General features: G+C 45.8%; 1 protein-coding gene across 50 annotated transcripts in view; it reads left to right on the top strand.

Annotated features, from left to right (window-relative positions):
- Positions 1–25,541, top strand: part of robo2 (roundabout, axon guidance receptor, homolog 2 (Drosophila)) — a 1,006,048-nt gene that overhangs the window by 936,977 nt on the left and 43,530 nt on the right. For 46 of the 50 annotated variants that reach the window (XM_059650119.1, XM_059650114.1, XM_048540457.2 and 43 more), the window contains 3 exons: positions 3,095–3,214; positions 15,486–15,642; positions 24,936–25,196. In XM_059650119.1, coding sequence (XP_059506102.1) covers positions 3,095–3,214; positions 15,486–15,642; positions 24,936–25,196 — 538 coding nt within the window. The remainder of the gene's footprint in view (positions 1–3,094; positions 3,215–15,485; positions 15,643–24,935; positions 25,197–25,541) is intronic. The other 4 variants (XM_059650110.1, XM_059650101.1, XM_059650109.1 and 1 more) reach the window with 1 other exon arrangement.

Here is a 25,541-nt window from a genome sequence, read left to right as displayed (position 1 = left end):
AAATGAGTTAGAGGCGTACAAGTTACCTTGCAGGTTACATTATTTGAGGCCAGAGTCCATTCAACAATCTGATAAAGGCCAGGAAGATGCTGTTTCTGAACGTGCTGGTGTGTGTGTTCAGGCTTCTGTATCTTCTGCCTGACAGAGGGTTTGTAGGAGATCATTACTGGAATGCAGTGGGCCTTTGATGATGTTGGCAGCCTTTCCACAGCAGTGAGCTGTGTAAATGGAGTCCATGGATGGAAGGTTGGCTTCTATAATGGTCTGGGCTGTGCACATCACCTTCTGTAGTTTCTTACGGTCCCAGACAGTTTGCTTTCAATGGTGCATCTGTAGAAGTTGGTGAGGGACCTTATGGACATGGCTAATTTCCTGAGCTGCCTGAGGAAGAAGAGGGCGTTGTACCTTTTTGACTGTCGCATTTACATGGGAAATCCTGGGCAGTTCGTTGGTTATCATCACTCTGAGGAACTTGATGCTCTTCACTCTCTCAAACTCAGTCCCATTGATGTAGGTGAGGGTGTGTTCTCCTCCTTTCTTTCTGGAGTCAATGATCAGTTCTTTAATTTGTTGACATTGAGAGACAAAATTATTTTCATTGCACCACGTCACCAAGCCCTCTGTTCCTCTTCTGTATTTTGACTTGTTATTGTTACACATCTGTCCCACTGTGGTGGTCACATCAGCAAACTCGTAGATGGTGTTCATTCGGACCTTTACAACACACATACGGAGCACAGTAGAGGGCTGAGGATATATCTTTGAGAGGGTCCTGTGTTGAGTGGTATTGAGGAGGAGATACCGTTGCCTGTCCTCACTGTGGTCTGTGGGTCAGAAAGCTGAGGACCAGGTTGCAGAGAGCTTTATTCATCAATGGGATGTGGGCATTGCTGACCAATCAGCATTTATTGCCCATCCCTAATTGCCCGGAGGGCAGTTCAGAGTCAACCACACTGCTGTGGGTCTGGAGTCACATGTAGGCCAGACCAGGTAAGGATGGCAGTTTCCTTCCCTAAATGGCATTTGTGAACCAGATGGGTTTTTCCAACTAGCGACAATGGATTCACAGTCATCATTAGATTCTTAATTCCAGATATTTATTGAATTCAAATTCTGCCATCTGCTGCAGCAGGATTGAAACCCAGCTCCCCAGATCACTGTCTGGGTCTCTGGATTAACAGTCCAGTGATAATAGCACAAGGCCATTGCCTCCCCTTGGCAGAGTTGAGACCAAGGCCACGGAGTTTTGAGATCAGTGGGAGGGGATAATGGTGTTGAAGGCGGAGCTGTAGTTGATGAGCAGGAGTCTGATGTAGATGTCTTTGTCGTCCAGATGGTGTAGAGATGAGTGCAGGGCGAGGGAAATGGCATCTTTATTGACCTAGGCCATGATCAGCCTTTGGAAGCACTTCCTGATTATTGAGGCAGAGCAGTTCTGTGACGGTCACTAATGCACACTGCCTGTGTTTGCTTGGGTACGGGATGATGGTGGTCTTCTTGAAGCATGCAGAAGCTTCACCTTGTAGGAGGAAGAGGTTGAAGATGTCGGTGAATACCTCCACCAGTTGGATCCCACAGGATCTGCGATCTTGACTGGGGACACCATTCAGACCTGTTGCTTTCCTTGGGTTGATTCCCAGGAAGACCAATCTGATTTCTGAAGCAGTGACTGAGGGAACAGGTGTGTCTGGGGCTGTTGGGGGCAGGCATTGCCATGCTGATGATATTCTGCTCAAAACCGAGCACAGAAAGCATTGAGCCTGTCAGGGAGGGATGTGTCATTGTCCTCCACCTTACATTGCTTCATTTTGTGTCCTGTCATGTCATTTTGGCCTCACCATAGACAGTGGGAATCTGTTTGGTAGGTCTGGGTCTCTAACTTGGTCTGGTACTGCTTCTAGACCTCCCTGATGGCTTTGTGGAGGTCATATCTGGATTTCCTGTACTGGTTCGGGACACCTGATTTGAATGCTGCATGTCTGGTCTTCAGTAGGGAGTGGAGTTCCTGGTTCATCCGAGGTTCACAGTTCCGAAGTGTGGATGTGGAATGGAACGGTAGGCGATTTGATGGTTGTGTAGCCGTGGTCCAGGATGTTCAGTCTCCTGTGCAGCAGGAGATATGTTGGTGGTATTTTGGCATCACTGCTTGAGGTTGGTACGGTTGAAGTCGCTGGCCACAATGAATAGAACCTCGGGGAATTTTGTCTGTAGTGTGTTTGTGGTAGTGTAAATCACATCTAGGACATTCTTCACCATTGCGTCACCGCAGGACGATTTGAACTCAATGCAGAGAATTTTAACATTAAAGTACAGCCAATACATGTCAGTGAGTATAGGGGCCATATAGTGAACAGGACTTGTCCTGAGTAAGGGGACAGGAGGTGGAGAATTGGATGACCTTGTGTTTTTGGAGGATTATGGATTAGTCTGCAAGGTGTGGGACTTAGAAGAATATGAGGGGTACTTATTGAAACACACATGATTCTGGGGTACTTGATAAGGTTGACAAATAGCTAGGATCAGAGCACATAGAAAAAGAAGTCTTCCATTTAAGACAGAAAAAAGGAGGAATTTCTTCTCTCTGTAGAATTCTTTCCTGCAGAATGATGTCAAACCTGGGTAATTAAGTATATTCAAGGCTGAGAGAGATGAATGTCATTCAGGAATGGAATTAACAGTAATGGGGAAAAGGCAGGAAAATGCAGTCGATGATGGTTAGATCAGCCATGGTCTCATTGAGAGGTGGAGCAGACTCGATGGGCTGAATGGCCCACTTCTGTTCCTACGTCTTACGGTGTTAAGCTCTCCTGAACTTTGGCGCAAGGCCAGTGATCAAAGTGGCATATTGTCCCAATGAGAAGAGATTCACAAAGCGGCTTGATTTCTCCCCGAATTCTTTGGGATAACCTGATAGAATGTGAAAGCAAAGGGCCCCGATGGTGAGATTTTGTTTTTCAACCTTGCGAGTTGTTCTTTCTTTCTTCCTTCCCTGAAAACCGCAGCTTCATCTGCATTAACTGCATGTCATTGCATGTGCTTGTGCCATGAGCTACTACACCTGATGCCACTGTGACTTTTACCCTTTGACCTTTAGCCCTGCTTTTCATCCCTGACTACCGATTGGCTGAGGGATTGTCTAACAGAATGCCTCACAACCATTCTGAGGACTTCAGCACTTCCAGTTCCCACAACAGCTCTGAAAGAAGTCTCTCAGGTTTGTCCTCAACGCTTAACACCATACCCTCTGCCCCGTTGTCCGTCAGTGAACTGTTGAGTATGTGTCAAAGGTATGACAAGCTATTCCTTGCACAGTCGTCATGTTGTTGTCCAGGAGGTGGGATATCTCAGTAGATGTCATTCTGAAATGTTTGAAGCACTCTGTTTGGAGAAAGCCCAGTGAGAGCCTAACATTCCCCACTGTCATTCAACGTCACCCTCTGAATGTCCCAAAGATAACCTTTCACAGAATCCCAGATAGTAGGAACTGCCAATGCTGGAGAATCTGAGATAACAAGGTGTGGAGCTGGATGAACACAGGAGGCCAAGCAGCATCAGAGGAGCAGGAAGGCTGACGTTTCGGGCCTAGACCCTTCATTTTATGAAGAAGGCCTGAAACATCAGCTTTCCTGCTCCTCTGATGCTGCTTGACTTACCATGTTCGTCCAGCTCCACACTTTGTTATAACAAAAGAGCATTTGCTTTTGGCCAGAATTAAAAGGAAAGTGAGAGACAGGTCATGCTGCTGGAGTAGGGTTTTGAATTTTGGGTGATTAGCACAATGAATAGGCTAGTGAGGCCTGTCCAACCTTGGGGGCTGCATTTCAATTTTTCTCCCGCTCAGTTGTGGGGAGTCAGTGGTAGGAGCATGATGAGCAAATTTCAAAATAATAAAAAAGAACGGTGAACAAGAATTTCAAAAAGAATAAATTACAAATAAAAAAGATTAATTTAGTTAAGTGATTAAATAATAAAAGTGAGCTCTAAAAAAGTGCCAGGCAGCTGAGCCAAATGATTAAAAGTTTCTTTTGGACCCAAGTCCTGATCATGGGGAATTTGGATTTGAGTAGCACTGGTCTTACTTTCACCTCCTGTGTTGAAGACTTCGAGTCAGTCTTGGAGAAAAGCCCAAGTTACCTTCCAGCTTCCATTTCCTTCTCTCCCAATTTCCTGTGTGGATCAGTGTTTAGCTCAGAGAATAGGGGAAAACTTGGCTTAGACTGTTTCAGTGTTCACTCTGATTCTCCCAGAGAAACACCTTCCCCTTCTACTCACTCCCTCCCACATACACATTTCCTGTTTTGTCCTGTCCCCACACATAAGCACTCTCCCTCTCACATACAGTACGCCCACCACCTTCTTCCTTTTCATAGACAACCTCCCACTCTCACTCCTTCTCTCCCGTACACACTCTCCCTCTTTCACTGCCTCTCTCCCACAAACACTTTCCCTCTCTCACTACCTCTCTCCCACATTCTCACTTTCTCACTCTCTTTCTCTCCCACACTCACCCTCTCTCACTCCCTCTCTCCTGCACACACTCTCCCACTGTCACTTTCTCTCTCCCACAAACACTCTCCTTCTCTCACTCCCTCTCTCCCACACTCTCCCACTCTAACTCCTCCATCTGATCATTGAGGCAATGGCGTAGTGGTATGATCACGGGACTATTAATCCAGAAACTCAGCTAATGTTCTAGGGCCTGGGTTTCGAATCCTGCCATGGCAGACTGGTAGGATTTGAATTCCATTTAAAAAGAAAATTTGGCATTCTGAACTTACCAATGTCTGTGTAGTCATTGCGGACTGTCAGATAAACAGACATCTTTGAGGAAGGAAATCTATCATCTTCATCTGTTCTGGTCTGCATGTGAGCCACAGCAATGTCATTGACTCTGAATTGCCCTCTGGGTAATTAGGGATAAACAATATTTGACAACAATGAAAACAATGATGCCGATACCCTGCACTCGATTAAAAAATAACTACGACCTTCTTCCCACACCACATTAAACCTTCCCTCAGACATTCAAATTCACACTTCCCCTTCTCACTCCTGCCTCCTCATACATTTCCCATCTCAAAGTCTCTCTGTCTCTCACACGCACACAGTGGTTGGGTGGAGGATGTCCAATTCATCATGAGACTGCAGCTGTTCAGAGGGTTAGCACCAATGAAAGAGAAGGTCTTGACTTCCCCTGACCCACTCCCCAACTTACAGCCTCTGCCCCACCACCTGCTGACCAATGCCTAGCCTCCTGATCTCACCTGCCCTTGCAGTCGTCATCCTCTCTCTTGCAGTGTCCTGTAAACCCCCACCAAAAGAAATCTGAACGTCAGGTCAAATGAAAGGGCAAAAGTTTGATTAGTTCACTATTCTTGTGTTGGGGACTGACAGGCTCATGAGTGAATCTATCAACAGCAAAGGTAATGCAGACACAGCCTCTGATTGGAGCAGAAGAACCTTCCACAGGGTCTGTGCCTGTATTCGGAGAACAGATCACAGGACAAATCTCTTCCCCTGGTGAGCTACATCCCAGCATGCAAACTTCCAGGTAGAAGCAACAAATTCAGAAAGGCTTTACTCTCTATCTAATCCCGTGCAGTCCCTGCCCCAGGGAGTGTTTAATAGGGACAGTGTAGAGGGAGCTTTACTCTGTATCTAACCCTGTGCTGTCCCTACCCTGGGTGTGTTTGCTGGGGGACAGCGTAGAGAAAGCTTTACTCTGCATGCAATGCGTCTTTAACCCTATTGGCTTGGGTGTGCTTTGTGGGTTAGAATAGATGAGGATTTACTCTGTGTGCACTGCTTAATTACAGTCATCGTGGATTGTTCAATGTGATCTCTGAATGTTTGAAGCAGAATGGTTTTGTAAGTTGCCTCGATGCGGAAAAGATATGTACAACATTCTGGGAGTGAGTCCACTGCTTATCCTATAAATTACTAGCTGTAGGAAACAGTCAATTTTTCCCATTCCTGGTGCTGTGATTGACATTGTTTGCTTGTGCTAATTGCTTCTCAGACAGTCAGACAGTGCCTTTCCCTCACTGACTGTGTTCAAGTCACACAGTACAGGCATGAGCTTCTCAAATTGACACCTACACCTGGACCAAATCCGTTCTCCTGTCAGTTCCATCTCCTGACCGCTGCAATCTGGATCAAGAAACAGTTGTATCCACCCCCTCAGAGAACACGCAAAACCTTCCAGCAGCATCTGCAGAGAAAGAAAACAGACAAGTTAACCTTTCAGACGCGTCAATTTGTCAAAACCGGTCTTGCCTGATGAAACACAAACCTATCTGCTCGCCCACAGATGCTTTCTGACTGATTGAATGATTCTGCCACTTGCTGTTCCCTCACACGGATTTTCCGAGTTTGCAGTATTTTTGATCCTTTCCTGCTTCATGCCTCGAGATTCTGTTTTCCACAATCAGCTCAACCTAGCCCCAAACAAACCTACATCACACTTACCCTGTCTGCACTAACACCCACTGCTCACACTTACCCTGTCTGCACTAATACCCACTGCTCACACTTACCCTGTCTGCACTAACACCCACTGCTCACACTAATCCTGGCTGCACTAACACCCACTGCTCACACTTACCCTGTCTGCACTAATACCCACTGCTCACACTTACCCTGTCTGCACTAACACCCACTGCTCACACTTACCCTGTCTGCACTAATACCCACTGCTCACACTTACCCTGTCTGCACTAACACCCACTGCTCACACTTACCCTGTCTGCACTAATACCCACTGCTCACACTTACCCTGTCTGCACTAACACCCACTGCTCACACTAACCCTGGCTGCACTAACACCCACTGCTCACACTTACCCTGTCTGCACTAACACCCACTGCTCACACTTACCCTGTCTGCACTAATACCCACTGCTCACACTTACCCTGTCTGCACTAATACCCACTGCTCACACTAATCCTGGCTGCACTAACCCCACTGCTCACACTTACCCTGTCTGCACTAACACCCACTGCTCACACTAATCCTGGCTGCACTAACCCCACTGCTCACACTTACCCTGTCTGCACTAACACCCACTGCTCACACTTACCCTGGCTGCACTAATACCCACTGCTCACACTAACCCTGGCTGCACTAACCCCACTGCTCACACTTACCCTGTCTGCACTAACACCCACTGCTCACACTTACCCTGTCTGCACTAATACCCACTGCTCACACTAACCCTGGCTGCACTAACACCCACTGCTCACACTCACCCTGTCTGCACTAATACCCACTGCTCACACTAACCCTGGCTGCACTAACCCCACTGATCACACTTACCCTGTCTGCACTAACACCCACTGCTCACACTAATCCTGGCTGCACTAACCCCACTGCTCACACTTACCCTGTCTGCACTAACACCCACTGCTCACACTTACCCTGTCTGCACTAATACCCACTGCTCACACTTACCCTGTCTGCACTAACACCCACTGCTCACACTTACCCTGTCTGCACTAACCCCACTGCTCACACTAATCCTGGCTGCACTAACCCCACTGCTCACACTTACCCTGTCTGCACTAATACCCACTGCTCACACTTACCCTGTCTGCACTAATACCCACTGCTCACACTTACCCTGTCTGCACTAACACCCACTGCTCACACTTACCCTGTCTGCACTAATACCCACTGCTCACACTTACCCTGTCTGCACTAACACCCACTGCTCACACTTACCCTGTCTGCACTGATACCCACTGCTCACACTTACCCTGTCTGCACTAATACCCACTGCTCACACTTACCCTGTCTGCACTACCCCCACTGTTCACTCATACCCTGTCTGCACTACCCCCACTGTTCACTCATACCCTGTCTGCACTAACACCCACTGCTCACACTTACCCTGTCTGCACTAATACCCACTGCTCACACTTACCCTGTCTGCACTAACACCCACTGCTCACACTTACCCTGTCTGCACTGATACCCACTGCTCACACTTACCCTGTCTGCACTAATACCCACTGCTCACACTTACCCTGTCTGCACTAATACCCACTGCTCACACTTACCCTGTCTGCACTGATACCCACTGCTCACACTTACCCTGTCTGCACTAACACCCACTGTTCACTCATACCCTGGCGGCACTAACACCCACTGCTCACACTTACCTTGTCTGCACTAACCCCACTGTTCACACTTACCCTGGCTGCACTAACACCCACTGCTCACACTTACCCTGTCTGCACTAACCCCACTGTTCACACTTACCCTGTCTGCACTAACCCTACTGTTCACACTTACCCTGGCTGCACTAACCCCACTGTTCACACTTACCCTGTCTGCACTAACCCTACTGTTCACACTTACCCTGGCTGCACTAACCCCCCACTGTTCACACTTACCCTGTCTGCACTAACCCCACTGTTCACACTTACCCTGGCTGCACTAACACCCACTGCTCACACTTACCCTGTCTGCACTAACCCCACTGTTCACACTTACCCTGTCTGCACTAACCCCACTGTTCACACTTACCCTGTCTGCACTAACCCTACTGTTCACACTTACCCTGTCTGCACTAACCCCACTGTTCACACTTACCCTGTCTGCACTAACCCTACTGTTCACACTTACCCTGTCTGCACTAACCCCCCACTGTTCACACATACCCTGGCTGATCCTGAGTCATCTGTAAACAGGACGAAGACAGTCTTCACCCTATTCAAAGTCTTCTTGATTCCCCCCTTACCCCCAGCTCCAACATTGACAGCTCATGGGATAATGGGAACTGCAGATGCTGGAGAATCCAAGATAACATAGTGTGGGGCTGGATGAACACAGCAGGCCAAGCAACATCTCAGGGTGAGGGGTCTAGGTCTTGGATGAAGGGTCTCGGCCCGAAACATCAGCTTTTGTGCTCCTGAGATGCTGCTTGGCCTGCTGTGTTCATCCAGCTTCACACTTTGTTATCTTGACAGCTCATGGGTACTGTTTGCCTCTGTAAGCCAGGTTAACCAATGCACCCACTTCACCCTTCCTCTCACCACATCCTTCCATCATAGGGAGGTTGTCCCTCACCACTGAGGCCATTTCCCTGACAAAGCTCACACTCACACACAGAATCTGCTCCTCACTCTGCTCCAGAATAATCGCTCACCTTCTCACAGAAGAGCTGTCCAATCAAACTCACCTTTTTCCACCTGCAGTGCGGTAGTTGGCATGAAACAAACTTCCCAAAGTTCCCTTTTTCACCCTGAGACGCTGTAGATAGGAGGGAATTTTGTCAGTATCAAAGGCAGAACTAGACTCATACTTCAGCAGTGTTCAAGAAGCAGTCAGAAACAAAGACCAGAACGGATTAAAATTTCTTTCAAATGTTTAAGTTAGGAATGAAGAGGACGTGGAGTGGGCGTGTGATGATGATGTGACAAAGGTAACAAGTAATATTAATGCAACATGAGTGCCAGGCAATGATCATTTCCAACACGGGACAATCTTAACCATTGCCCCTTGACATTCAAGAGCATTACCTTATTGAATTCCCCCACTCGCAATATCTGATGGGGGCACAGTATGTTGTAATTGATCAGAAACTGATCTGGACGAGCCATATACTGAATATACTCATGTAAAGGTTGAATTTTATAGACTGTTTTTGCAGGTTAAATTAAAGCAATCGACTATAACATGGATACTACTTTTGAGGAGAGAGATAATAAAGTGTGAAGCTGGATGAACACAGCAGGCCAAGCAGCACCTCAGGAGCACAAAAGCTGACGTTTCGGGCCTAGACCCTTCATCAGAAAATGGGGATGGGGAGAGGGTTCTGGAATAAATAGGGAGAGAGGGGGAGACGGACCGAAGATGGAGAGAAAAGAAGATAGGTGGAGAGGAGAGTATAGGTGGGGAGGTAGGGAGGGGATAGGTCAGTCCAGGGAAGACAGACAGGTCAAGGAGGTGGGATGAGGTTCGTAGGTAGGAAATGGAGGTGCAGCTTCGGGTGGGAGGAAGGGATGGGTGAGAGGAAGAACAGGTTAGGGAGGCAGAGACAGGTTGGGCTGGTTTTGGGATGCAGTGGGAGGAGGGGAAGAACTGGGCTGGTTGTGTGATGCAGTGGGGGGAGGGGACGAACTGGGCTGGTTTTGGGATGCAGTGGGGAGATTTTGAAGCCTGTGAAGTCCACATTGATACCATTGGGCTGCAGGGTTCTCAAGCGGAATATGAGTTGCTGTTCCTGCAACCTTCGGGTGGCACATTGTGGCACTGCAGGAGGCCCATGATGGACATGTCATCTAGAGAATGGGAGGGGGAGTGGAAATGGTTTGCGACTGGGAGGTGCAGTTGTTTATTGCGAACCGAGCGGAGGTGTTCTGCGAAGCGGTCCCCAAGCCTCCGCTTGGTTTCCCCAATGTAGAGGAAGCCACACCGGGTACAATGGATATAGTATACCACATTGGCAGATGTGCAGGTGAACCTCTGCTTAATATGGAAAGTCATCTTGGGGCCTGGGATGGGGGTGAGGGAGGAGGTGTGGGGGCAAGTGTAGCACTTCCTGCGGTTGCAGAGGAAAGTGCCAGGTGTGGTGGGGTTGGAGGGCAGTGTGGAGCGAACAAGGGAGTCACGGAGACAGTGGTCTCTCTGGAAAGCAGACAAGGGTGGGGATGGAAAAATGTCTTGGGTGGTGGGGTCAGATTGGAGATGGCGGAAGTGTCGGAGGATGATGCGTTGTATCCGGAGGTTGGTGGGGTGGTGTGTGAGAACGAGAAGGATCCTCTTAGGGTGGTTGTGGCAGGGGCGGGGTGTGAGGGATGTGTTGCGGGAAATGCGGGAGACGCGGTCAAGGGCGTTCTCGACCACTGTGGGGGGAAAGTTGCGGTCCTTGAAGAACTTGGACATCTGGGATGTGCGGGAGTGGAATGCCTCATCCTGGGAGCAGATGCAGTGGAGGCGGAGGAATTGGGAATAGGGGATGGAATTTTTGCAGGTGGGCGGGTGGGAGGAGGTGTATTCTAGGTAGCTGTGGGAGTCGGTGGGCTTGAAATGGACATCAGTTACAAGCTGGTTGCCTGAGATGGAGACTGAGAGGTCCAGGAAGGTGAGGGATGTATTGGAGATGGCCAGGTGAACTTGAGGTTGGGGTGGAAGGTGTTGGTGAAGTGGATGAGCTGTTTGAGCTCCTCTGGGGAGCAAGAGGCGGCGCTGATACAGTCATCAATGTAAGGGAGGAAGAGGTGGGGTTTGGGGCCTGTGTAGGTGCGGAAGAGCGACTGTTCCACGTAACCTACAAAGAGGCAGGCATAGCTGGGGCCCATGCGGGTGCCCATGGCCACCCCCTTAGTCTGTAGGAATTGGGAGGAATCGAAAGAGAAGTTGTTGAGGGTGAGGATGAGTTCGGCTAGGCGGATGAGGGTGTCGGTGGAGGGGGACTAGCCTGGCCTGCGGGACAGGAAGAAGCGGAGGGCCTCGAGGCCATCTGCATGAGGAATACAGGTGTACAGGGACTGGACGTCCATGGTGGAAATGAGTTGTTGGGGGCCAGGGAATTGGAAGTCCTGGAGGAGGTGGAGGGCGTGGGTGGTGTCAAGGATGTAGGTAGGGAGTTCCTGGACCAAAGGGGAGAAAATTACTACTTTTGAGGGGCTGAAATTCATGCTACAGTCCACAATACCGTATCATTGGCAGAAGCCCAATAGACATTTAAATGAATAAAGAAAAACAACACAGCGAATTTCAGTAATTACTGTAATGTCTGATCTACTAGTTCAGCCGGCATTTTTTGTACAATCCTAGTTCTCTGCTGAAATACAAAGTCATGGCCTCTCAGGAACTTTGCGCATCATCCAGCACTTGCCTTAAAATCGGAAATCCCGTCCTTCTTTGACTCGTTTGGTGGATGGAATCGGGTGGCTTCTTGATTTTCCACGTTGACAATTTTCAATCCCCACTCAGCAACTTTCTTCTCCATTTGTGGCCCCTTGTCAGATTTGCCCGTGTCGGCACACTTTCACTTTGGCATTGCCTGAAGTTGATTCGATATCTTTCTCCGGTCTAGAACATAGAACATTACAGCACAGTACAGGCCCTTCGGCCCATGATGTTGTGCCGACCTGTCATACCGATCTCAAGCCCATCTAACCTACACTATTCCATGTACGTCCATATGCTTATCCAATGACAACTTGAATGTACCTAAAGTTGGCGAATCTACTACCGTTGCAGGCAAAGTGTTCCATTCCCTTACTACTCTCTGAGTAAAGAAACTACCTCTGACATCTGTCCTATATCTTTCACCCCTCAATTTAAAGCTGTGCCCCCTCGTGCTCGCCGTCACCATCCGAGGAAAAAGGTTCTCCCTATCCACCCTATCTAACCCTCTGATTATTTTTTATACCTCAATTAAGTCACCTCTCAACCTTCTTCTCTCTAATCAAAACAGCCTAAAGTCCCTCAGCCTTTCCTCGTAAGACCTTCCCTCAATACCAGGCAACATCCTAGGAAATCTCCTCTGCACCCTTTCCAAAGCTTCCACATCCTTCTTATAATGCAATGACCAGAACTGTACACAATACTCCAAGTGCGGCCACACCAGAGTTTTGTACAGCTTCACCATAACCTCTTGGTTCCGGAACTCGATCCCTCTATTAATAAAAGCTAAAACACTGTATGCCTTCTTAACAGCCCTGTCAACCTGGGTGGCAACTTTCAAGGATCTGTGTACATGGACACCGAGATCTCTCTGCTCATCTACACTACTAAGAATCTTACTATTAGCCCTGTACTTTGCATTCCGGTTACTCCTATCAAAGTGCAGCACCTCACACTTGTCTGCATTAAACTCCAGTCTTCCCTGGACTGACCTATCCCCTCCCTACCTCTCCACCTATACTGTCCTCCCCACCTATTTTCTTTTCTCTCCATCTTCGGTTCGCCTCCCCCTCTCTCCCTATTTATTCCAGAACCCTCACCCCATCCCCCTCTCTGATGAAGGGTCTAGGCCCGAAATGTCAGCTTTTGTGCCCCTGAGATGCTGCTGGGCCTGCTGTGTTCATCCAGCCTCACATTTTATTATCTTGGATTCTCCAGCATCTGCAGTTCCCATTATCACTAATCTCATCGTAATTGCCTTTCCCCCAGCTATAACTCTTGCCCAGTAGTATACATCTATCCCTTTCCATCACTAAAGTAAACATAACAGAATTGTGATCACTATCACCAAAGTGCTCACCTACTTCCAAATCTAGCACCTGACCGGGCTCATTACCCAGTACCAAATCTAATGTGGCTTCGCCCCTTGTTGGTCTATCTACATACTGTCAGGAAGCCCTCCTGCACACACTGGACAAAAACTGACCCATCTATCATATTCGAACTATAGTGTTCCCAGTCAATATTTGGAAAGTTGAAGTCCCCCATGACAACTACCCTGTCTCTCTCACTCCTATCGAGAATCATCTTTGCTATCCTTTCCTCTACATCTCTGGAACTATTCGGAGGCCTATAGAAAACTCCCAACAGGGTGACCTCTCCTTTCCTGTTTCTAACCTCAGCCCATACTACCTCAGTTGATGAGTCCCCAAACATCCTTTCTGCCACTGTAATACTGTCCTTGACCAACAATGCCACACCTCTGCCCCTTTTACCATCTTCTCTGTTCTTACTGAAACATCTGAATCCCGGAACCTGCAACAACCATTCCTGTCCCTGCTCTATCCATGTCTCCGAAATGGCCACAACACCGAAGTCCCAGGTACTAAGCCATGCTGCAAGTTCACCCACCTTATTCCGGACGCTCCTGGCATTGAAGTAGACACACTTCAAACCAACTTCTTGCTTGCCGGTGCCATCTTGCTTCCCTGAAACTTTATTTCGGACTACCCTACGCTCAACCTTTTCTATAGTTGAACTATAATTTTGGTGCCCATCCTGCTGCTGAATTAGTTTAAACCCACCCGAACAGCCTTAGCAAATTCCAACCCCAGGATATCGGTACCCCTCTGGTTCAGGTGAAGACCATCTGGCTTGTAGAGGTCCCACCTACCCCAGAAAGAGTCCCAATTATCCACGAATCCAAAACCCTCCCTCCTGCACCATCCCTGTAGCCACATGTTCAACTCCTCTCTCTTCCTATTCCTCTCACAAGTTTCTCCGAAACACAAAATTCTCTTGCTGCTACACAACTATTTGTCTTCTCTGCAACTTCAGTAACATTCAGTATAAACGCTGCTATATATGTGATTTTTTTTTCCAGAAGACATTTTTAAATAAAATGATGAAGAAATTTCAAAACACATCATAGCACGAAATAAACCCTCATGATCACATTTATGTGGACGATAATACCTCCACAAATGTTGATCTGTTATCTGTGCGGAACTCGAGTTGACTTTTAAATGAGATATTAGAAAATGCCAGATTTTTTGGCCAAAAATATGGGGTGATCTTTTACATGAGATTGACTTTTAATCAAGTATATACAGTAAACACAGAGGCTACAAGAGCAGGCCAGAGGCTAGAAATCCTGCAGCAAGCCAATCAGCTCCTAACTCCTCAAAGCCTGCCCATCATCTACAAGGTACAAGTCAGGAGTCTGATGGAATACTCTCTAGTTGCCTGGATGAGTGCAGCCCCAACAAGACAATGAAAGTTGACACCATCCAGGACAAAGCAGCCGCTTGATTGTCACCACATCCCAAGCATTCACTCCCTCCAGCACTGACACTCAGTATCAGCAGTGTTTACTATCTACAAGATGAACTGCAGAAACCCACCAAAGATCCTTAGACAGCATCTTCTAAAACCACCTCTACTACCATCTAGGTCAAGAGCCCCTTCCTGTAAATTGCCCTCTAAGCCCAATCGCCATCCTGACTTAGAAATATATCATCATTCCATAAGTTTCACTGGGGTAAAATCTTTGAACTCCTTCCTAACAGCTTCACTTGATGTACTCTGAGGACTGCAGTTCAGGAAGATAGCTCACCACTGCCTTGTCAGGACAATTAGGGTTAGACAATATGCTCTGGCCTGGCCAGGAACGACCATGTCCCATAAAGCAGTAAACACATTTCATATTATGAAAAGCTTTTGACAGGGCAACTGGAGGAGATAATTTCACTTGTAGCACAGTGACCAGGGACCATTAATACACGACAGACACTGGTAAATTCAATCAGGAATTCAGAACAAATGTGTTTTTTACTACCCAAGAAGAGAGGAGAATATGGAAACTCACTCTCCCAAACTGAATAGTGAATTTGTGTATTGAATGATAAACTAGATAAGGACAGAAGGGAACAAGGAAAGGAAGGATGTATTGATGGTTTGGATGGAGTGGAGGGTGGAGTCAGCTTGTGTGATATACCGAGTGCCCTGTACTGTATCTCTTTTGTAACCAGATTAGTGAGTCCACCTGAAGGGCAGCCTTAGATGGGAACACATTTCCTGACTGTATTAGTTCACTGGAGAGTGACATCATTTCTCGTGACACGTTGCAGGTGGCAAAGGTGGGAAGAAGAAGAAAAATAAAAGCAGCATCAAACCCCATAAGAACGCAAGCTCCAACTGGTCCAATGTGCCACTGCCCCCTCCACCAGTACAGCCCCTCCCTGGTACAGAACTGGATCACTACATCATGGACCACCACGAAAATGGGTAAGACTATCTATACCACTCCTTCTTCATTCGCAGTGCTTTGGAATCACACATCACATTGCTGACAGTTGGGCCATGTATCATTGAGGTCCTGATCTGCTCCAAGCTATTTCTCTCGTCACCTTTCTAAGATTCAACATCAAATTCAACAACAGCAAACCATGAACATTGTCCTGCGTTGTGATCCTTTATTCTCTCTGCCATGTTTCAGTCTTGTTGTCACACTTTTGCTTTCAGATATTATTGTTCATTTATTCTGCGATTAACACTTACTCTGCACCAATGTTTTGTTTCTTTACCTCAAACATGACCTTTTTTTAATTCATTCACGGGATGTGGGTATCACATTATTGTCCATTGTCAATTGCACAGACCAGGTAAGGAAGGCAGATTTCCTTCCCTGAAGGACAATAGTGAGCCAGATTGGTTTTTCCAATGATCAACGATGGATTCATGGCCCCCATGAGACTTCTATCACTAGATTTTTTGTAGATTCAAATTCTACCATCTGCCATGGCAGGGTTTGAACACAAGTCCGCAAAACTTTACTTCTGTCTCTGAATTAATAGTCCACCAATTAATACTATTAGGCCATCATCTCCCTTGCCTTTGATTCCATGGCATCTTTGTTACTTAGAAACACAGGAGCAGGAGTAAGCCATTCAGCCCCTCAAACATGCCCTGCACTGTAATCTGTCCTGTCCTTCATTCTATCCCTGTCCTTCATTCTATCCCTGTCCATCATTTTAAAATCCATCTACCTCCTTTCAGGTGTGAAGAGTCCTTTGGTTTAAAGCTGCAACTCTGCCTGTCTCCCCACAGGTGCTAAGTATTTCCAGTTATTTTTGTTTGCGAGGGCAAGGGCCAAAAGCCAAGCTTTTGTGACTTGTTCCCATCAAGACCTATCAGAAGTGTGGGTGAATGAACTCTGTAATCCAATCCTTGAATAATACATTATACCTGAGGAACGGAGTCTATATTAAAATACACCTCTTCTAGACTGGGGTAGTGGGGTGACCAGGGGTCCAGACAACTCAAGAATCGTTTCCCACCTTTCTGTGTTCCATTTTGACGGTGGTTATATTTGAAAAATTACAGAATCTTTTTACCTTTTGTCACCTAATTTAGAATGTAGAAAAAAATGAGCACCTTGCATTTGTATGGAACCTTCACGATCCCCAGGCTGTCCCAGGAGGACTTTGCAACCAAAGAAATACCTAGTGAAGTGGAGTTCCCATTGTACCATAGGAAGCGTGGCAGCCACATTGAGCACAGCAAGCTCCCACCAAAAGCAATCTGATCACAACAAGATTCATTGAACGTTTTTGTTGATAGATAAATATTGGCCGAGATAGAAGCTCAGAGGGTCATAGGAGGTCGTGTTTATGTTCATTTCAGCGATGTCTCCCAGCTGCTTTTGCTACACAAAGTGGAATTGGCTCTGGCAACTGTTGTCGGAGTAAGTGCCTCATGCTGTGTGAACTGAAGGCTCCTTCCCCTTACAAATAAACATCCTTTTTGCTTTGACTGAATTCAGTGAAAATTCACCAAATTACCCACTGAGGAGCTGTGATCTGAAGGGGCTCTCGTGTACCAGCTGTGTCCTTAGTTGTTCTGCTGAGCAATAACAAGTAACCGTGGTAAGGCGTTGTCAGGTTCAGCTGGTAACTGAACTGAAACTTAACTCAATGGGTCGACCTTAACATCCGAATTGACACTTGCAGTACACTACTGCCTATGAGCCACACTGTCAGATGTTTGCCTGGAACATTTATACAATTTGCTCACTCCTTGGTAAGGTCAACAATTTTTCAACTGCCATGAAAGATCCCTGTGTCCATCCCCCTCAGCCAAACTGTGTTCCAAAGGGCAACACAAAGATAATTTTATAAGTAACCTGTCCTGGGAGTGTTTGATGGGGACAGTGTAGAGGCAGCTTTACTCCGTATCTAACCCCGTACTGTCCCTGTCCTGGGAGTGTTTGATGGGGACAGTGTAGAGGGAGCTTTACTCCGTATCTAACCCCGTACTGTCCCTGTCCTGGGAGTGTTTGATGGGGCAGTGTAGAGGGAGCTTTACTCTGTATCTAACCCCGTGCTGTCCCTGTCCTGGGAGTGTTTGATGGGGACAGTGTAGAGGAAGCTTTACTCCATATCTAACCCTGTGCTGTCCCTGTCCTGGGAGTGTTTTGATGGGGACAGTGTAGAGAGAGCTTTACTCTGTGTGTAATTCTATGTTGTTGCTGTCCTAGGAGTGTGTAATGAGTACAGTGTCAAGGGGGCTTTACTTTCAGCTTTTAAGTGTAGATACAGCTTCAGTTTGAAAGAGTAGAGGAGGCTTAACTCTGCTTCTAATAGTTCTGTACCTATCCTCAGTGATGGGACAGTGCAGGCAGAGTATTACTCTTTGTTTATATCTAACCCACACTAGAACCTGACTAGATGAGAATGGATGAGATGAATCTTACAAATTTTACAGAGTTAACAAAGAGTTTCGGAAATTGAGAACAGCAGTAGCCACATCCTGATCTCAGCAGAGCAGTGTTCCATTGGCTTGTGTGAGTTGGTACTGTGTCTGCTCAATGAATAAATGAACTAACACTGGAGTTGTACAGAATCTGATGGAGAAGTTTGGAGGTGATTTACCTTGATCAGTTCCACCAGCAGTTTGGTGTATATTGCTGCAAGTCTCTCTAGAGTAGTGTGATCTTTATGCAACCATGAAGAATTATATTAGTTGCCCTGGCAACTCCACATGTTACTGGGGCTAATGCAATTAGTGGGATTGGCAGATTGTGCCTGCAGAACTGGGCACATTTCCCATCTCAAATCTTCACTGTTTACCCTTTCCAAAGTCCCTGTCATCAACTTCTCCGTAACGAGACCAAGAACTGAGTGATTGAATATCATTAACTCATTGCCCCATTCTTTCCTCCTTCTTAAAAAGAAAACAGCAAACAAACTAATGACCCCAGGCAGGGGATTGCAAATCCTTCCTTTTTTTGTAATTAAGCAAATTAGAGACTTTGATATTTCCCACTGATGTGAGTGAAATCATTTTGTTGGATCACACAGGGATTCCAATTGTTCCTCGAAATTACATAGATAACTTTCCCAACCCTGCAGTTAGAAACCTGGGGTAAATGACTGCCATCTGTGTCTCCTCTCTTCTTCTCTGTTTTTATCCTCATCAACACGAAGATGACTTTCATAGAATAATCTGTGCTGAAGAAACCAGAGTTGCCTGGGAAAATATCACTGAGGTTTGATAGCACATAGAGTGTGTAAATTAAACCAGCCATTTCTGGTAGGGAGAGGGACAATACATGTTGTGAGCTGTCACAAATCATTGCACAATTTACACTCCTGCTCTTTAGCTTGACAAACGGCCCAGCTCACCTTTGATCACCCCCAAAACTGTTCATAAAGCTTGATGCATTTGTACAGTTCAATTTCATGAAGAAACTTATAGGAAGTTAGGGCTGGTACTTAACAGTATAAGGACACTTTCATTGAGGAGATCTCGATTCCTACAAAGCCACTGTGACCCAGAAAGGGAACAACTGAAACTGTGTACAGTGAATGGCAGAACCTGAAGGAGTATTGATGTGCAGAGGGATCTGGGTGTGTTGGTCCTCAGATCACTGTAAGTGATAGTGCAGGTGTATAAGGCAGTAAAAGAAGCCGAGAGCGTGCTTTCCTTCATTGGAAGGGGCATTGCTTATAAGGATAGACAAGTTATGCTGCAGCTTTATAGAACTTCAGTTAGGCCACACTTGGAATATTCCATCCAGATCTGGTTATCACACTACCAGAAGGATATGGATGCTTTGGAGAGGGCACAGAAAAGGTTTACCAGGATGTTGCCTGGTCTGGGGGATTTTAGCTATGAAAAAGTTTGGATAGATTGCGTTTGTTTTCACTGGAATGCAGGAGTTGAGCGGCAACCTGATAGAAGTTTATAAGATTGTGAATGGCATGGACAGAGTGGAAGGTATGAAGATTTTTCCCAGGGTGGAGAGGTCAATTACAAGGGGAAACAGGCTCAAGATGCGAGAGAGGAAGTTCAAAAGAGTTGTGTGAGGCAGGCTTTTTACACAAAGGGTGGTGAGTGCCTGGAACACACTGCCAGTGGAGGTGGTGGAAGCAGACTCAATAGCAGCATTCAAGGAACACCACGAAAAATACGTGAATAGGAAGGGAGTAGAAGGATACTGATCCTGTAAATGAAGACAGTTTTAATAAGGAAGGGCTAAATGTGTTGGGGCAGAGTTGGAGGGCCGAAGGGCCTGTTCCTGTGCTGTATTGTTCTTTGTTCTGTGTCTCAAACATGCAGCTTGTTTTCAAAGATGTGTCAAACTGGGGACACCTGAGAATGTTACTGTTACTAGTCTTTTCTCTAACTCTTTTTTTTCATCTCCTTAATTTAACTTTCCTTTCTTTTTATTTTGCTTTCTGTGCCTGATTTGACTGGTATTCCTCGTTGCCTTTTGTGTCATTTCTCAGTTTCTTTTGGATCTTTTAGGGTTATGTTGAGGAGGGAGATAAGCAGTCAATCCTGTCATTCACTAAAATAGTCATTTGGTTAGTAGAGAAGTTGGGTATTTCTGAAAAACACACATATTGTCAAAGGTTTTTGTCTTGCAACATCTTTTCATCGGGCCACTTCACTAGAATACCAAGTTAAGGGGAAAACCACCATTTATACTTCATGAAAAGTGAGGGCTGATTAGTTGTCAAGTGGACTCTGATTGGTAGAGACATTGCCATGGAGAATGCACCTATTAGTGCTGATGGAGACATTTAGGATTGTTAGTCAGATTGACAGTGGGGAAAATATGTGTGTATGGGAAGATACACACATTAATATATAGGACGCTGCTCTTTGCAAATGGAAAAAAACATATGCATACACTGTTTCAATTTGATAAAGTAAGTAGCAGCCACTCATGAGTTCATTTCTCAGTGCAACACCAGCGGGAGCCTATGTGCCTGGCACTTAACTGTCAATCACCATTCACAGGTGCATTCTGCGTGGGAACACCTCTACCAATCAGAGTCCAACTGCTACATAATCAGCATTGTTCTCTCAGAGTGTAAATGTTGCTTTCCCCCTTGAAGTAGTATTCTTGAAAGCTCTCCTGATGAGTTGAGATGTAAAACCTTGACACAATGTGCCTTTTCTCAACCATACTGAACTTGAATAGAAATTACAGCATAGAAATGGACCATTCAGCTCCACTGTTTGATGTTAAGCCTTATACTGCCCAGGTGCCTTCTTACACTCTGTCATCTCATCTAATCAGCATAACATTCTAATCATTTCCTATATACCCTGTTGTCATCACTGTGTAGTCATTATCTCTCACATCCAGCAAGATACAGCATTAACCTTGGTCAAACTGGAGGTTGAGAGAAAGGGTCTAAATAATGGACAGAACGCATGATTCTCTGTTCCAACCAGGCTTGCACTGACAGAGATCATCGATCTGTATAAATGTATAAGAAAACATTCCTAGAAATTAAGAAAAAACAGAGAACGCTGGAGAAATTCAGCAGGTCTGGCAATATCCGTGCAAAGAGAAACCGTTAAGATTTTCAGTCCAATGACCCTTCTCCAGAATAGCAGATGAAAGTTCTGCACAGGAATCAGGAGTAAGCAGGATTACTTTATAGATCTTTACCACCATAATTATTGTAATGTAGGAGGGGGGATAATGTACAGCAATGTATGAAATAATAGTGAGAACAATGGGGGAAATTGCACCCATTTCTGGGAACTGCATCACAGGAAGATGCAATCACATTGGAGAAAGTGCAGAGGTTGATATACTATCACCAGGAAAGGAAAATTTTAAGAGGATACACTGAATAGGCTGGACTTATTTTCCTTAGAGCGGAATAAGGGGAGGTTAATTGAGATGTATTAAATTATGAGGAAGAGTTCTTGTGATGCAGTGATAGTGTCCTACCTCTGGGCCAGGAGACCTGGGTTCATGTCCAACCTTCTCTAGAGATATCTAATAACATCATTGACCAGGTTGATTAGAAAATATCTAACAATATCCTCTCTCACATGCACGTGCAGATCTAGGGGGTCAACTTGTATTTGCAGATACATTCTATTTTGTTCAGAAAGTGCACAATTTATAGACAGTTAGTGTATGTGACATTTTATTAATCCCTACTTTAGAAATAAAACCAGTCTGACTACAAACCAAAACACAAACAGATTCTAAGCAAGGCCTCACACCTAACACGCATTACCTGACCTAAACTTTCCCATTTTCTGTATACTGATGAAACCTTTAGTTCTCTCAGGGCAGCGATTTGAAAGGAATTTGGGGGTTTATAGATACATATTAATCAATTAAAACCTTAACTGATTAAAGATTTAACAGTGTAGGTTTGTTTAATACATCCTCATCAGTGGTGTGACCCTTTGACTTTTTACTTATAAATTAAATGTGTGATGTTACCTCTCTCACCAATACCTGAAGAAGGAGCAAGGCTCCAAAAGCTTGTGATTTCAAATAAACCTGTTTTACTATGACCTGGTATGGTGTGGTTTCTGACCTTGTCCGCCCCAGTCCAACACTGGCACCTCCACATCTTAAAAATATCTTGACAGAGCAGATAGGAACAACTTATTTCCCATAGCAAAGCCGTCAGTAACTCGGGGACATAAAGCTGAAGCAATTTGGAGAGCATTGAGAGGGAATTGAGGACGGTTGGGATCTGGAACTTACTGCCTGAAAGGGTGGTAGAGACAGGTATCTTTGTGTCTTTCAAGAGCTCTTGATTATGCACTTTTTAAGAATTTGATTATGACATGTGGCATTTCTGGCACGGATAGAATTTAATGACCATTCCTTAATGCCCTGGGCAAGCTGATATTGAACTCCCTTCCCATTCACTGTGAACAATGTGCTGTATGTAGACCCATAACTGGCTGAGCAAGCAGTTCAAAGATTTTGACCCAGTGACAGTGATATATTTCAAAGTCAGGATGGTGAGTGGCTTGGAGGGGAACATTGTCATGCAAGGAGCGTTTTAGGACCCTGGGTCTGTACTCGATCGAGTTTAGAGGGATGAAAGGGATCCAACTGAAGCTTACAGAATACTGAGAGGCCTGGATAGAGTGGACATGGAGAAAATGTTCCTACAGTAGGAAAAGACTAGGACCCGAGGGCACAGCCTTCAGGCGAAGGGATGACTCCAGAACTGAGATGAAGAGGAATTTCTGCAGCCGTTGGGAAGTGAATCTGTGGAACTCATTGCTGCAGAGGGCTGTAGACACCAGCTCATTGAGTTTATTTGAGACAGAGATAGATAGGCTCTTGATTAGTAAAAGGATCAAGTGTTATGGGGGAAAGCAGGAGAATGGGGTTGAGAAACAATCAGCTATGATCAAATGACAGATCAGACATGATGGGCTGAATGGCCTAATTATGCTCCTGTAGTTTAACAACTGCATTTATGCACCTAGGAGATCATGGTTGTGGGGTAGGTAGGTGCTATTGAAGTGATTCTTGCTCCATTGTTATTACCTAGGGAAAAATCAAAGGGAGAGAGAACAGTCAACTGCCAAAAGCTGGCCCATACATGAAGGACCAATGGCCTCTTTCTGTGCTGTCAGTTTTTATGATATGCCTTCCTATTAAAGGAATTTGCTGTGCTAAGCATCTAAAAGATCACAGCTTGAGGGTCTCGAAAGTTCTCCTGCTTCATAATGAGAAGAGATAGTTTAATAATTAAACAAAAACACTTAGAATCTGTTGATTTTAACTTTCAGTGAATCAATTATCCAAAGTGAATTTGAGCTGAACTTTGGCAGCTATGAATGGAGCAGATCACTGACAAAAGGCTATTTAATATTTGGGATGTGTGAGATGGGGTTATTGCCTTGATTCATTCTGATAATGCTGCAATTACACTCTATCCTGCTACAACACCATCTCAGCAGTGCCCACAGTTTTAATAAATTAGGATTTTCCCGCAGTTTATACATTGTAATTACTTCACTGGAGATTGTTCAATGACACCAAAAGTGTTAAATCAAAAACAGGTAACAGCAGATGCTGTAAATCTGAAACAAAGACCAATTTCTTGGAAGATCATATCATGCCCTCAGAATGGGTGAAATTAATTTCAGCGTAGGCAAGTGCGCAGTGTTACATTTTGGACGGTTTTGCCTGAGTTAAAGGGTCACAGTCTAAGGATACAGGGTAGGCTATTTAGGACTGAGATGAGGAGAAATATCTTTACCCAGTGGGTATTAAGCCTGTGGAATTCTCTGCTACAGAAAGCAGTTGAGGCCAAAGCATTGAATGTTTTCAAGAAGGAGTTAGATACACTTCTTAGGGCTAAAGGGATCAGAAGGTACAGGGGAGAAAGTGGGAACACAGGACTGAGTTGAATGATCAATCATGCTGATACTGATTGGTGGAGCGGGTGTGAAGGGCAGAATGGCCTCCTCCTGTTCCTATTTTCTAGATCTCTATGTTGTTCTTGGGAAAGTCAGAGTCTAAATGGAGCCTGACTAATGTTTGGGTGAACAGAAGTCCCAATTCCTTGAAAAAAGATTTTAGAAAAAAAATCGCAGATAGGTGTCTTGCCTTGTTGGCATTGCAGTGCACTTTCATCAAACTGTTCCCTGTGTCTATGATAAGATGCTGAGAAGATTGGGCGGACATTCTCAGCAGTTTACACAAACAAGAGGCAATTACATTGGTAGACACAATGGGTTTGAGAGGACAGAAGATAGTTTTTGTTGATCAGGGGAATGAAAACGCAGGGACACAGCCTCCAGACAAGGAGCCAATCACTTAGGACAGGAACGAGGAAAGTTATTTCACTCAGAGAGTTGTAAATCTTTGGAATTCTCCACACTCCCTAGAGGGTTGTGACTGCTCTGATGCTGAGTGCAGTTAAGATTGTGATTGTTGACCTCGCTTGAGGACATGCGTGGGGCTAAAAGGGAAGGAAAAGTGTTTAAACTCAAGATTATCCAGTGATCATAATGGATGTTATAGCAAGCTCAGTGGGGTGAATAGTGTGTTCCTGCTGTTATTTCTTGTGGTCTTGCAAAGCCTTTCAGATACTTCTACTTCGGCCAAGCTTTCAGTTGCCGGTCCTCATATCTGATCATGCCTATATCAACCTGTGCTTGCTGACTCTCCTGTGAGATGTTTTGGGAGGAAGGGCGTAGATTTTGACTGCCACATAATGCAAGTTGTTGTTGTTGCAGTGGTAGTAACTAATTGCTGTGTTCCTCTGGCCCCCCACCCTTAGCTATGACAGTGACGGATGGTGCCCTCCGCCACCTGTGAAGAGCTACCTGCACCAGGGCATGGAGGATGAGCTGGAGGAAGAGGAAGACCGTGTGCCAACGCCCCCAGTCCGTGGGATCACCTCCTCGCCTGCCATTTCCTTTGGCCAGCAGTCGACGGCCACCCTCACCCCTTCGCCCCGTGAGGAGATGCAGCCAATGCTACAGGCCCATCTCGATGAGATCAGCAGGGCCTACCACTTCGACATCTCACGACAAGCATGGTGAGCTCGCAGTGTTCTGGAGGACACACTATTTCTATCCAAACAACCATCCAATGCCCCTCTGGAATGCTTCTACCACATTTCGAGGCAATGCGTTCCACACCCAAACTACTTCCTGGGTGAGAAAAAGCTTTCTCTCACGTCACCCTTACTTCGCTTGCATTTCACTTTAAATCAGCGCCATCTCATTCTTGGATAAAAAGCTACAGACCTGGATGAACACGGCAGGCCAAGCAGCATCAGAGGAGCAGGAAGGCTGACATTTCAGGCCTAGACACTTCTTCAGAAAAAGGTTTTCTGAAGAAGGGTCTAGGCCTGAAACATCAGCTTTCCTGCTCCTCTGAT

Source organism: Stegostoma tigrinum, chromosome 12 (genome assembly GCF_030684315.1).
Source record: "Stegostoma tigrinum isolate sSteTig4 chromosome 12, sSteTig4.hap1, whole genome shotgun sequence".
In the NCBI taxonomy this organism is placed as follows: domain Eukaryota; kingdom Metazoa; phylum Chordata; class Chondrichthyes; order Orectolobiformes; family Stegostomatidae; genus Stegostoma; species Stegostoma tigrinum.
The sequence above is the reverse complement of the archived record's forward strand: the minus strand, read 5'-3'. Positions and strand labels throughout refer to the sequence as shown.